Here is a 12,756-nt window from a genome sequence, read left to right as displayed (position 1 = left end):
CTAGAGAGTGTTGTATCGACTGGTATTTCTTCTTGCTACAGCGCGTTGCAAGAGGCAACTTACTTAAGTACGTTCCCCAGGATGAAACACGTTATAATACACCAGAACTTCGTAAAATACGCTACAAAAAAGTCGGGACTTTATTTTTAGTGCGGCTCTAAATTCTAGAATTATCAGACATTTACCAGGTTCAAAATGTTTATCTGTATTTGTATCGAACAGCTGGTAAGTACCGGTATTTAGATTTGCGGGCTATTATTCGGGTGAACTTTCGTATTTTATGTGTCACTGATGTTAATACGAAATTGCGGCACTCCGGCTAAATACGTCTGCTTCCGTATTATGTGTACCGTTGGTGTGGCGTAAAACCCCGGAAAAATACCCTTGGCAAGCGTCGCCAGCAAATAGAGGAAGGCGACAGACAGGAAGCGGCTCGGGGAGGTGAGTTCGCGTTGAGGGGAGGCGAGTGACGGCTACCGATCTGGCTGCGCGGTGCACTGCCTATTTTACTGCAGCCGTCAGGGGCCCCCAAGATCTCTCATTGTCTGACTGTATTTTTTTCTCCGGCATTCCTCAGATATCGCGAGCCAATGGACAGCGACGACGACCAGATCCCCATCGCCATGCTGCGCAAGAAGAGCAAGCCTCCGACGCCCAAGGCCGCGTCGCCCTCGTCCAGACGCAATGCCGCGCGCGTGGTGAAGAAGGAGAAGCCGCGCGTGATCGACTCGGACTCGGACTCGGACAGCACGCCGCTGGTGCAGCTCAAGAAGAGGGCGTCGGCCGCCAAGAAGGCGTCGTCCAGCACCAGTAGCAGCAGTAAAAAGGCCAGCACAGACAAGAAGAAGGCTTCAGTGAAGAGGGAGACGGGCGTCAAGCGCAAGGCGTCAGCGGCCTCCGCGTCCTCCTCCGCCGCCTCCAAGAGCAGGAAGACCAAGGCCGGCTCGTCCGCGAGCGACAGCAAGGCCAGAGTCAAGAAGGAGAAGGGCGCCAATGTGCGCAAGCTCAAGGTGCACTCCAAGGCCGAGCGCCTGGACATGGCCATCAAGGCCTATCGCTGGTGGAACGCCGAGGAGCTGCCCGAGGGCATCCAGTGGCGCACGCTAGAGCACAACGGCGTCATGTTCCCGCCCCCGTACAAGCCCCACAACGTGCCTCTGGTGTACAATGGCAAGGACATCGAGCTCACCCCCAGCCAGGAAGAGATTGCGAGCTTCTACGCCGCGATCCCCAAGGACGGCCCCCAGCTGGGGAACCCCAAGACAGCCAAGATCTTCAACAAGAACTTCTTCACGGACTTCAAGAAGGTGCTGGGCAAGCAGCATGAGGTGAAGAACTTTGAGAGCTGCGATTTTTCCAAGATTGCGACATATTTGGAGAAGCTGAGGGAGGAGAAGAAGAGCATGACGAAGGAGGAGAAGCAGCCGGAGAAAGAGAAGCGTGAGATGGAAGTGTTCACTAATGGCTTCGCGTTCGTCGATGGCCATCTAGAGAAGGTGGGCAACTTCCGTATCGAGCCGCCTGGACTGTTCCGTGGACGTGGCGAACACCCGAAGACTGGTACGCTGAAGGAGCGTGTGATGCCCGAGGATGTGACGGTCAATGTGGGTATCTCGGACCGTGTGCCAATTTGCAACGTGCCTGGCCACGCGTGGAAGCAAGTGATTCACCGCGACACAGTGTCCTGGCTAGCATACTGGAACGAAAATGTGATGGGCGGCATCAAGTATGTATTCTTTGCGGCTAGCTCGAGCTTCAAGGGCAAGTCGGATTTAGCCAAATACGAGAAGGCCCGGCGACTGAAGAACTGCATTGATAAAATTCGCCGGGACTACACAAAAGGCCTGCGCGCCAAGGATATGTTCACAAAGCAGCGCTCGACTGCGATGTGGGTCATTGATGTGTTGGCACTGCGTGTGGGCAACGAGAAGGGAGAGGACGAGGCTGACACAGTGGGTTGCTGCAGTCTGCGTGTGGAGCACATGTCCTTCAACGACGAGAACTGTGCTCTGACACTGTCGTTCCTCGGTAAAGACTCGATGCCCTACAACAACACCGTCGAGCTGGCCCAATACGGCGATGTCGGCAAACTGGTGTACCAGAATCTGCAGAAGTTCTGCGCCAAGAAGGACAAGAACGAGAAGGTTTTCCACGAGCTGTCCGTCACGGAGCTGAACAAGCATTTGAGTTCGCTGATGCCTGGACTCAGTGCGAAGGTGTTCCGTACGTTCAACGCGTCGTTCACTTTGGAGAAGGAGTTGCCCGGACCGTCAGGAAACGAGTTGGACCCTCAGGGCAAGATGGAAGTCGCGCCGAAGGTCGTGCTGTACAATGATGCCAACCGTAAGGTTGCCATTCTGTGTAATCACCAGCGTACAGCGCCGAAGTCCTTCGATACAACGCTTGACAAGATGAACGCTCAGCTGGATCAACTGAAGGACCAACTGAAGGATCTGAAGCAAATGCAGACGCTGATTGCGAAGGGCAAGTCTAGCAGCATCAAGCTGAAGAAGGAGAAGAAGGAGAAGCCGTCCGGCGACAAGGATGAAGACGCTCTGGCAAAGAAAGCCCAGGCTCACTTGTTCCAGCGAACGCCTTCGGTAGACCAGGTAGCGAAGAAGATTGAGAACTGGAAGAAGAAGATCAAGGCGTTGTCCCTGCGGCTTCAAGACAAAACGGACAACAAGGAGGTCGCGCTCGGCACGTCCAAGCTCAACTACATGGACCCACGCATCACCGTCGCATGGTGCAAAAGAGTAAGTTCTGCTCTTGTTTGCCGACAGCATAAGTTTTGGGCATGTTGCTTACATTTTCTTCCCCTCGTGCTTCCATGTTACAGAACGAAGTGCCGATTTCAGCAGTGTTCTCTAAGACGCTGCGAGAGAAATTCGTGTGGGCTATGGACGTGGACCCCGACTGGGAGTTCTGACCTAGCTAGCTAGACAAACAAGGCTGACATCTAATCCAGGTGGTGGCAAGTACGTGCCCAGAGAATGCTACACATTGCTCGATAAACCATAAAGAAAAATGCACTGCCGTCATTTCCACCCACGCAATTGGTACGTTTAAGTACAGTAGGAATTCGCCCTGTGCTCCTGTCCTCGTTGTAGTAATTGATCATATGGCGAAGCTCCATTTGATGTCGATGCCTCCCTAGGGCTGCTGCATCTCCACGTCTGCGTCCTTGTGACTCTGCTCCCATTCCTCGTAGCATTTCTTGAGCTTCTCCATCAGCTCCGTGTGCCCTCGTCGCTCAGCAAAGTTCCACGCCTTGTTGCCAGTGTGGTCCTCAAGGCACGGGTTCGCGCCTAGGCTTAGCAATTTGCTAGCAGCGTCATCGCGGCCGTGGTGTGCTGCAGCCATCAGGGCCGACGAGCGATCGGACTCGATGCGCTGGAAGTTAACGTCCATTCCGTTCTGAATTAGACTGAAAACCGAGTGGAAGTCCTCATGACGGAAGGCGTGGTAGATGGCTGCGTCCATCACCGATCCTAGCACTTGTACGTTGCGGTCCTTCACTGAGAGTGACTTGCCACCGACACCATTTCCTACCGCCTTCTTGCCATTGCCATTGCCTCCAGACGACGGTGCTGGGCTCACGCTGATGGGCTCGCACCGATCCTTCTGCCCACACTTGGCACAGAACTCACAGTGCGTGCAGCGCTTCGAGACCATGCGCTTGCACTTCCGGCAGGGCGAACGCGCCCCGTACTGCATATCGTGGCCGTTTCCTCTGATTTTCTGCTCCAACGACGCACTCAGCGCAGCCTGGTTCACATTGGTGATCACACCTTCGTCGGCAAGCAGGATCTCCTCGTCGTCGTCTTCCACATATTCCTCTAGATCGTCCTGGTCTTGCTTATTGGGTCCTCCGTCTTTTTGCAGAAATGACTTCGGCTGGTACTGAAGCACGGACGCAGGTGCCCTTCGGTGGGTAGTTGTGGTCGTGCTGGACGAACTCGTCGTGGACGTGGCTCCTGATGAAGATCCTGAACTCGTTGGCTTACGAGACGACGTCGTACTGCTGCTGGTCGACGTTGTGGCAGTCGTGGCCGAAGAGAGGAACGAGTTTTGCGACGAGCTGTCACTCGAGGACTTGCCGTTGCGAGAGCTACTGCCATTCGCAAAGCTGCTAGCGTCTCGGCGGGACTCGCTACGTCCGTCTTTCACAGTTGAGGGCACGCCACAGGAGCTCTCGAAGTGGCGGCGGTAAATATTCAGACGACTCCACTCCGCCGCGTAGTCTGAAACACAAACAAGCATAAGCAGCGATGTCAATACCGTTGGTAGGTTAGCATGACAGAATATATGCATTTGTATACCTGGTCCGGCATTATCCAGCAGCTCGATGACCTTGGCAAAGGTGGCTGTCAGGTACGAGTTCTGCTTCCTCTGCGCGTCCGTCTGCACGTTCACGTCAAGAATCTGATGCAATCGCAAACAACCACAAGAAGTCAATTCCCATCGCCACAACTGCAGCAATTAATATGGCCTTGCTCACCCGCAGCAACGCCCGCACTTGGGAGAACATCTCGGACCTCTTCTTCTCCTTGGACAGCCCCGCCTCCCGCCTAGTGGCGCCGTCCACCAGCCACGCATTCAGCACCTTCAGTCCGCCCTCGGCGAAGAGCCTGCAATCAATGCACAGAGTAAACTATGAGTGTATCCATCTATAGAGGGAGGGTGCAATACCCCACTCAACGGGTGGGCACTAGTGGTGAGTCTCTCTTACACTTGGGCGTCGGCGTCGCTGAGCTGCGTGATGAGCAGCGCCAGGATCGCGCGGTGCGACAGCGTGTGGATGGACGGCATGAGCTTGCACAGCACCTGCGTGCGCTCCGAGCCCACGACCTCGCCCTCCTCGTTCATGATGAAGCCCAGCACGCTCACCACGCTCATGGCGGCGGCGTCCTCCCAGATGCGCGTGCGCATGGCGTCAATCTATCTGGCAAGCTTGGCGCGTTGATTGAGCTAGGCCAAAATTCCGACTGAAGCGGCCAATCAGAGCCCGCTGCAGAGAGCGATTTGCGAGCCAAGATGGACACGACGGCGCTGCGCAGCTTCGCCTTCAAGAAGCTGCAGGAGGCGAGAGAGCGCGGCTCGGAGCTGGCGGCCGTGACGGCTGCGCGCGCGGCCTCGTCCATCTCCAGCTCCGTGCCCGTGTCGTCGCCCTTCGTCTTCCGCGCGCAGAGCTCGGCGGCGCAGCAGGAGCCGCAGCTGCCCCTGCCGCTGAACAAGAAGCTGGAGACGCTCAGTGCGTGGAGTTAGATGGGGAGGCTGCAAGGGTAGATGGTTGTGTGCTGACACTTGTGCTGTTGCTATTGCTGCTACGTACTGGCAGAGACGGCCAATGACTCGCTGCGGGGCGCGCTGACCGGCAGCGAGTCCGAGGCGCTGGACGAGAGCATCTACAAGCTGGACCTCATCAACGAGTCGCTGGCGTTCACGATCGAGAACATCCAGGAGGGCTCCCACGTGATGAAGCTGCTGAACCGGCAGCTCAAGGACAGCGCGGCCATGCAGAATCCCGCGCATAAAACCTTTTATCAGCGCGCCGAGCAGAGCGCGTAGAGAGGTTCGTAACTTTTGAGTGAAATATATGGTGATTCCTTACGACGAATGACTTGTCGTCGTTGTCAACCGCAAATAAAAACCACTGATGCCCGCACCGTGTTTCGTGTTTTGATGCAGTGAGAGTGGCTATCGCACTAAGACGGCCAGGCCGAAAGTGGCGTCTTAAACGAGCCACAGCCGGGTTTCGTTCAGAGCCGTACGAGCAGCCTCGCCCACGTTGCGAGCTCCTATTGTTCTCCATCCTTGTTATTGTCGATTATCAGCGAGCGCTCTATCCGGTCGCTTCCTTCGCAGAGTGTTGCACGCGATGAATTTCGCGGCACGTAGAGATGGCGAGCAGCGTCGGGCCATACGATGATGCCCTTATAGTCGTGGCGGTGGAATAAGATACACTCGGGAGGTACCATGCGTACATGATCGCCCACGCGTTGTGTGTCCACGCAGAGCGCACCGACAGTCAAGAAGTCATGGCAATCTCCTTGCTCCGCTTCCACTGGCGTCGACATATGAGTGTAGATGTGTTCTCTGAAATTTATTTCAGAGTCTACCGGTGATATCACGATTTTGATATATTAGAGTACAGCATCAACCTCTTTGCTTGAATGCTTCATCAGGTGACGGGTCACCCATTTCTCAAACTTCATAATATTGTGAAAACCGCTTCTCGTAGATCGATAGATTTGAGCACTGATTTAGCTCTATCGATTTACAAATCCATCGAGCTAAATCAGGGTTCAAATCTATCGATCTACGAGCAAATGGTCAAATGAAGCGGTTTTCACAATAGGCTAGTGAGATTTATTAAGGGGTTGCTATAGATGGGCGTTTTAGCCGGTTCTCACAATAAAGGGTTTTTGTTAAAAAAACACAGCCTTCGTAATTTAAAATTACTGATTGTCCAGAAATTTTATAGATAAGACCACAAGTCGACAGTTATTGATGCAGAGCAGTTTGTAAAACGCGTTATATCGTATACCTCTTGCCGTTATGAATCACCCGCGTGAATGTTGACCCTGTCGGCGACGCGTCCATTTTCGCGCAACCCGCTGAATCCGCTGGAACCAGCTCACAAAAATGTGCCAGCTCGTCCTTAAGCACCAGCATGTACTTAGTCGATCCGTGCGTGTCTCCCAGGAACAGGTAGTCCATGTGAAGACGCTCGTTGCGCATCGTGACTTCTCCGTCCGTAGCTCACTTGCGCTGGATGATCTTACCGCCTTTCACATGCTTACACAGGAGACACTCACGCGCGAACTTGGCCACCGTCGCAGCCAGCTTCTTGATGGAGAAGCGCGCACTCAACTGCTCCGCCATCACGTGCTCACCTCGGTCGCCTTGAGCACCACAGTGGGCATCAATAAAAGTCGAATCAACAGTGAGTGTGCTGCCGGGGGAATCCAGATTTTTTCATGAATAGTGGCAAGACCCTTCGGCAACACTTGCAGCAAGGGGCATGCATGACCTTCTTGCAGCGCGCTTGAACAGCCTTGACTTCAGCAATGGTAGGCCAGCTGAACGAAGCGTCTTGCAGCGGCCTGAGCCGTGAGACTGCACGCTCGCTGCGCGACATCACGTGGTGGGATATTTATCCCAAGGGTACCACAACGAAGCGCACATTTATCAGGAGGGGCACAAACAGTTTGATTAACGTATAATACTAATTAGTATGCGGCATACTATTCTTGTAGAGTTCCCTCTGGAGCCGAGTAGGGCACTCTATTTGATGGCATGCTATTTGTTAGGGCATTCTATTTGATAATGGCTACATCAATACAATCTCCCAAGACGATTATACCATCAATGCCAGCAAGATGTATTTTGTGGTGTATCTGCCACCACTATCAAAGCGCCTACTCTTGGATGCATGAAGGAAACAGCTCGGCTGACCAGCTCGTCCTCCGTGAGCGTCGTGAGATTGGTGCGGCGGCGAAGGCTGAGTCCGTTTCGCTGCATGAACGCAGTAATCCATGGATCAGAAGCGGCAAATCGGATCGGGTGCTCTTCGTGTTCCTCCTCCGTTCTGCTGGAGCGAAAAAGCTGGCGCGCTTGAGCGGCGATCCAGTCGCGCGTAACGTTCTCCTTCAGGAGGCGACGGTTGTAGATGAGATCCACAAGCACGTCCTCGGCTTCACCCAGCACCGGTCGACGACCCCCACCATCCAGACGACGACGATTGCCTTGGCCAGCCAGGATTTGGTCACGGTTGTGCCACCACTGGCGAAACCCGCCGGCCGAAATGCGCCAATCCGACGCACGAAAATGGGCTTCCGCTCTCGACGGGACGCCGCCACCCTCGCTCGCAATCCATTCGATGGCTTGCCTCTTGATGCTTAGCTCCACGCTCTTCCGTCTTGCTGGCATGTTGACGAATGAGCTGGTAAAGCGTGGTGCTGATGGAGGAGCGAAGCTTGGGTGGATGGGAATTGTCTACCACTTCTCAGGTGAGCGCAGGATAGCGTGCGGAAGTCGATACCGACGGCAGTCTATTCGGAACGGCACTCTAATATATGGCGCTCTATTTGATGGTACTCTATTGTAATAGTATGCTCTCACCATAGGGTACATTATTCCCAGGGTACTATAATACCTTAGGGCATACTATTCGGTACTATACGTTAGTTAAAATATAGTTAGACGGCTTCAAGCTGGGAAAGGAGCGCTTGCAGGAGCTTCTCGAGGCCATTCAAGAACTTGCTGCTGCACGGCCAGCCAGTGCGGCCGCACCGACACGTTCAAGATCTAGTAGCGCGGCACCATGGATCCCTCGAAGCCCTCGAACAGCATGAACATGCCGCACATGCCCGCGCCCAGCACGATGCCGATGGTGTAGTGCGACACCGCGGTGCATCATGGACTCGGCCTCCACGAGCGACAGGAACAAGTTCAGCAAGAAGTACTCGAACGCGTGTGCCCCGCCAGCAGCACCACCAGCACCGTCGACATGGCCCCGATGAGGAAGATGCCCAGCCGCTTGACCAGGAAGATGGCGCACACGTAGCTCACGATGCCCAGCGAGCTGTTGGCGCGCTCGCGGGCGAACACGGCACGCTACTCGATGAAGAATGGCAGCACGGCCACCTCGAGACACCGAGGCCATGGAGCAGGAGCAGCTAGAGGAGGAAGAGGAGCTCATGCAGGAGGCGCTGGCCCTGCTGGCCGACTGCCAGGACGACGACTACGAAGCCGACATCTCGCGGCTGCTGCTGCCGTCCGACGACGAGCAGCACAGCCCGTGTCCGCCAACCGCAGCGAGCCCATCCCGTCGACTACCGAGACGCAGCCCGTGCCGCTGCCGTTGCCCCTGGGCGCGAACCCAACCGTGGGCGCCAGCTTCAGCGAGGAGATCCCCTCCGTGACGCCCGCGCTGGCCGCCAGCAGCCCCGTGAAGAAGACGCCCACGTCCGCGGCCAAGCAGCAGCGCAATAAGATGGCGCCGGCCACCGCGCATCTACCTCTACTACATCTGTCATCTTCTACCACAGTTAGAGACATGGTGCGGTAGCTAGTATAAATCCATTAACTCGTGGTCAATTCGCTCATACAGCTTCAACATGAGAGAGGTGTTATGCGTCCATACTGCCAGATCTCTACTCACGTTGCCCATTTACAGATTCTCCCGCAAACCGCTCAGACGTGCATCGGTAGCACCAAGCTAGTAATGGTGTGTGGTGTGGTAACAATGTCCGGTGCCGTGAAGACTTGGGAGAAGCATGGAGTTGAGCGTGAGCTGGGGATGATGTTGGGAATACTGAACGCTGTGGTAAGTACATAGTAGACGTAATACTCGATCTTGCAGCCTAACGTACGTTGGTGTTGTGAAAGTGCTTCAAGCCGTTTCATTTACCTTGTGGCGAGCGATCAAAGGTACATCGTCGTTCCAGTTCACACTGATGCATGCAACTTACGAAACTCCGTCATGTTAAACGTTCCTTACAGAATATCAATGAAGATGTCTTTATTTTATTTTGCTTGTGATCGAGTGATATGCATTGATGTGTGATGCACTTACAGGTGCATCTCTCGCTCATATTCTGCCCGCTTTCCTAACAGCGAGAATGGACAGTCGCCGACCACATAGTCACCGGGTACAATGCCCACCCCGGCTTCTTCTACATCTCCAAGTGGTGCGGTGCAGCTTCGAACATTATGACCAGGTTGACTGCAGCGGCTGCAGTCATAATCTCCCTTCTTCTTCTTGAGGGGGCCTCTCACCTGGCCTTCAAAAAAGGCTGCGATTTGTTTGGTCTCATCTTCCTCTTCAGTTGCTGTAGGTGCTGTGAACCCTTGACGGACCAAGCCACCGGACGTCTTGCTGTACTCACCTCTATTTTTCGTTCCATTTTTGCCCCTGGTGATATCTGCTGCTCCTTTAGGTTGCATTAATGCACGTCCAGCTTACCGATACAGCGGGGGTGGCAACACTTTGAGCATGGCGCTCGAGGATATCGCAAGCGAATGCATATCGACTGAAAAGCTGCGTGCATCTTTGGAATCGAGTACGCATCGTGAAAAAATACCTTTACGTCGTATCTGGGCAGGCTACTATCAATTTGCTGCGAGCGCCAATATGTGACAGCTTGGATGTGCCGACATGGAAGCTTCATCTGCTCAGCTACCGTGCACCTAGTGCAGGATCCTAACTCCATGTTGACTTCGTAGAGGTGAGCAGTGTCCTCTTTACTTGGAGAGTCAAAAGCGTCGAACACATAGAAAAGAGGAGAGTCGCCCTGAACCACAGTCTGCTGAGCCACACGAAGCTTTTCTTCATTAAAAAGCTTGAGGCGGACTGCGATGTGACGCTTCATGCCATGATGCGTCACATCGCAGTCCGCCTCAACCCAACCCTGCAGTAGCACCTTACGCTTTTGGACGACCTCAATAGCCCGAGCGCAGTACGTCATCATGGAGCCAAGTACAAGTTTATTTCGCACACCTTTCCAGAGCAACCCATTGTTTTCCCCCTCAGCCGCACTAGTTGTTCGAACACCAAACAACGTCAAAGGATCGCCATGACTAGAGAAGGGATCCCACGAATCTGCCAGCCATTTCTTTTCCTCCGCTGTTGGCTGCATGTAGCCGACAACGCACCAATCCGTAGGATGGATACTACGTAGATAACGGAAGACTTGCTCTTCCACGAGCTGGTCAGCAACAATCTTGCTGATACCAGTAGGATACCGGCCTTCGATACTGGAGGCGACGTGATCAAATCCGGCAGTAGTTGAAGCGTCTTGCAATGCTAAGATGTCGTTTTTCACGCTCTGCATATTGAGTTTCAGACTTTTGAACGTGTCCATCACATTAAAACGGATGTGCACACTGCAGAACTTCAAATGTACCTTCAGTCCTACTTTCGCCAACACCACTTGTGCACCCAACTGCTTACCTCGATCACAAAATGTCGGTCGGTCTTGTAGATTCAACCCCGCAACAATGCAGTTCGCAAGAAACCACGCAAAATTCCCAACAGTCTCCTTGTGCACATAAGCAACGGCAACTGGAACATTCTGTTTGTTCCCGTCTTTTCCAATAAGGCTCAAACAGATTCCATTGTACATTGGACCTTTCATGTGAGTTCCATCGCACTCCCAGACCGGTAATAAAGCATCTTGGATACTCACCACACTACCGATCGATAAAAAGGCTCTAAAAAACCTTCCCTTGTCATCCAATTGGCAGCACACATGAGAACCAGCATTGGCTTTGGCAAATTCCTGCAGGAAACCTGGGATACGAGCATATTCCTCGATAGGGTTCACTTTTTTCTTCGCCTTAGCGCGCTGAATAGTTTTGTAAACCATGGCTGGCTGATTTTGTATGTCGACGCCATGAATTGTACTCATGTTGTTGACGACACGCGGTAATGAGGTACTGTGGCCCTTTACAATAGCCGCACGGAAACCAGGCTGTTCCTCTAGAAATTCACTCGTTATCCGCGCGGAACTGCTACAAAACTGGGCATGACCATCGGCAATTTTCGAGATATACCAGGCTCCATCAGGAACATGTGAAAACTTAGACTTAGGCTTCTTACGCTTTGTTTTGCTCGTCCCCGCACTTATTTTTGATTCACGCTTGCGGTTCAGTGCAATGAGCCAGGAACACCCGCCTTCATGGCCAGAGGACCGCCACTTCGTATGAAGCGAGCCGCCCTTCTCGCGCTTGACAACCTTGTTCATGTTGAAAGCATATCGCCTGATAAATGAGCCTGCTTCTTCCAAATTCGTGAAGAATGTTCCAACTGCAGGCTCTTCAGAACGGCATGCCAAGTCGACCTTGCTGAGGGCTACCTGTGGTGCTTGCATGACGAGTTGGTAGCTAAGCGGTAAGATGGTGATTCGTTTGCCTTAGACCTAAGTATACTTTCTACTTATATTTTGAACCAATCAAACTGTTTGTGCCCCCTCTTGATAAATGTGCGCTTCGTTGTGGTACCCTTGGGATAAATATCCCACCACGTGGTGTACTCTTGCGATGCTGCCCGTTGCTGGCTCTGCTGGAGGCTGCCCCCAGCGCGAAACAGTATCGGTCCACAGGTTGTGTTCACCGGGGATGTGCTCGATAGTGCAGCGACACCCAGTGATCCGCAGAGCCCAACGCTGGAGCTTGCGCTTCACATGCTGCTGGACTTTCCGTCCCGGCGCAAAAATCTGAATGAGATTAGAGTGATCACAGTAAATGTGAAAACCCTTCCTAGGCATGTGATGCTGCTCCTCGATCGGAGTATCGGTCGACCACTCCCCACTTGGATGAGGACCCCGGCCCATCCGTGGCCCATCCATGTAAAGCCACTTGAGCACCACACGAAAAGCAGACTCGTCGTCCTTGGTCCACGTGAGGTCCACTCCAGCAAGCCACGACTTACGGCGTCCATGTGCAGCCATGACCTCTTCCAACTTGTGCTGCAATGGCGCCACCGTGCGCGCGTAGTCCACCATAGATTCCCGGAGCCAGTTAATCGCGCACAGAAAATGCTGCAAAGCAGCAGCCGTCGGTGGTAGAGGCATGTTCCGGAGTGCCGAGAGGCTCCACATCCGCAGGGGTGTCATTCCCGAAATGGAGACGGAAGACATCGGGGAATTCGTGGACCAGGTCTCGCAGGCCGCCCACGTGCTCCTCAGCGAAACCGTTCGCGACTGCCTGCTCCACCAGATTGTCCATTGCAGCTGCGACATCTCCATC

The 12,756-nt window shown here is 53.8% G+C and overlaps 8 protein-coding genes across 8 annotated transcripts; 3 read left to right on the top strand and 5 right to left on the bottom strand.

Annotated features, from left to right (window-relative positions):
• Positions 1-374: 374 nt before the first annotated feature.
• Positions 375-2,929, top strand: PHYSODRAFT_358817 (hypothetical protein; the record flags this gene model as incomplete). The annotated part of the gene is made up of 3 exons (XM_009519160.1): positions 375-441; positions 578-2,756; positions 2,840-2,929. Exons 2-3 carry the CDS (start codon positions 591-593, stop codon positions 2,927-2,929), a joined length of 2,256 nt encoding a protein of 751 aa, XP_009517455.1. The 5' UTR covers positions 375-441; positions 578-590.
• A 224-nt stretch (positions 2,930-3,153) lies between these two features.
• Positions 3,154-4,932, bottom strand: PHYSODRAFT_310222 (hypothetical protein; the record flags this gene model as incomplete). The annotated part of the gene is made up of 4 exons (XM_009519159.1): positions 3,154-4,244; positions 4,323-4,425; positions 4,502-4,631; positions 4,733-4,932. The coding sequence occupies 4 exons, from the start codon at positions 4,930-4,932 to the stop codon at positions 3,154-3,156; spliced, it is 1,524 nt and encodes a 507-aa protein (XP_009517454.1).
• A 105-nt stretch (positions 4,933-5,037) lies between these two features.
• On the top strand, positions 5,038-5,571 carry PHYSODRAFT_323607 (hypothetical protein; the record flags this gene model as incomplete). The annotated part of the gene is made up of 2 exons (XM_009519158.1): positions 5,038-5,254; positions 5,342-5,571. The coding sequence occupies 2 exons, from the start codon at positions 5,038-5,040 to the stop codon at positions 5,569-5,571; spliced, it is 447 nt and encodes a 148-aa protein (XP_009517453.1).
• A 1,944-nt stretch (positions 5,572-7,515) lies between these two features.
• Positions 7,516-7,935, bottom strand: PHYSODRAFT_435629 (hypothetical protein; the record flags this gene model as incomplete). The annotated part of the gene is made up of 1 exon (XM_009519157.1): positions 7,516-7,935. A coding segment is annotated over one exon (420 nt), but the record flags the coding sequence as incomplete, so codon positions are not given.
• A 394-nt stretch (positions 7,936-8,329) lies between these two features.
• On the top strand, positions 8,330-9,076 carry PHYSODRAFT_323605 (hypothetical protein; the record flags this gene model as incomplete). The annotated part of the gene is made up of 4 exons (XM_009519156.1): positions 8,330-8,398; positions 8,444-8,568; positions 8,636-8,782; positions 8,824-9,076. The coding sequence occupies 4 exons, from the start codon at positions 8,330-8,332 to the stop codon at positions 9,074-9,076; spliced, it is 594 nt and encodes a 197-aa protein (XP_009517451.1).
• Positions 9,077-9,579: 503 nt separating this feature from the next.
• On the bottom strand, positions 9,580-9,954 carry PHYSODRAFT_295045 (hypothetical protein; the record flags this gene model as incomplete). The annotated part of the gene is made up of 1 exon (XM_009519155.1): positions 9,580-9,954. One exon carries the CDS (start codon positions 9,952-9,954, stop codon positions 9,580-9,582), a length of 375 nt encoding a protein of 124 aa, XP_009517450.1.
• A 68-nt stretch (positions 9,955-10,022) lies between these two features.
• PHYSODRAFT_434398 (hypothetical protein) lies at positions 10,023-10,211 on the bottom strand (the record flags this gene model as incomplete). Its single annotated transcript, XM_009519154.1, has 1 exon — positions 10,023-10,211. A coding segment is annotated over one exon (189 nt), but the record flags the coding sequence as incomplete, so codon positions are not given.
• Positions 10,212-10,427: 216 nt separating this feature from the next.
• Positions 10,428-11,780, bottom strand: PHYSODRAFT_448534 (hypothetical protein; the record flags this gene model as incomplete). Its single annotated transcript, XM_009519153.1, has 3 exons — positions 10,428-11,071; positions 11,117-11,299; positions 11,414-11,780. Coding segments are annotated over 3 exons (1,194 nt in total), but the record flags the coding sequence as incomplete, so codon positions are not given.
• Positions 11,781-12,756: the final 976 nt, after the last annotated feature.

This window comes from Phytophthora sojae (genome assembly GCF_000149755.1).
Source record: "Phytophthora sojae unplaced genomic scaffold PHYSOscaffold_1, whole genome shotgun sequence".
NCBI classification, from domain to species: Eukaryota; Oomycota; class Peronosporomycetes; order Peronosporales; family Peronosporaceae; genus Phytophthora; species Phytophthora sojae.
Note: the sequence above shows the minus strand (reverse complement) of the source record. Positions and strands in the feature narration are given on the sequence as shown.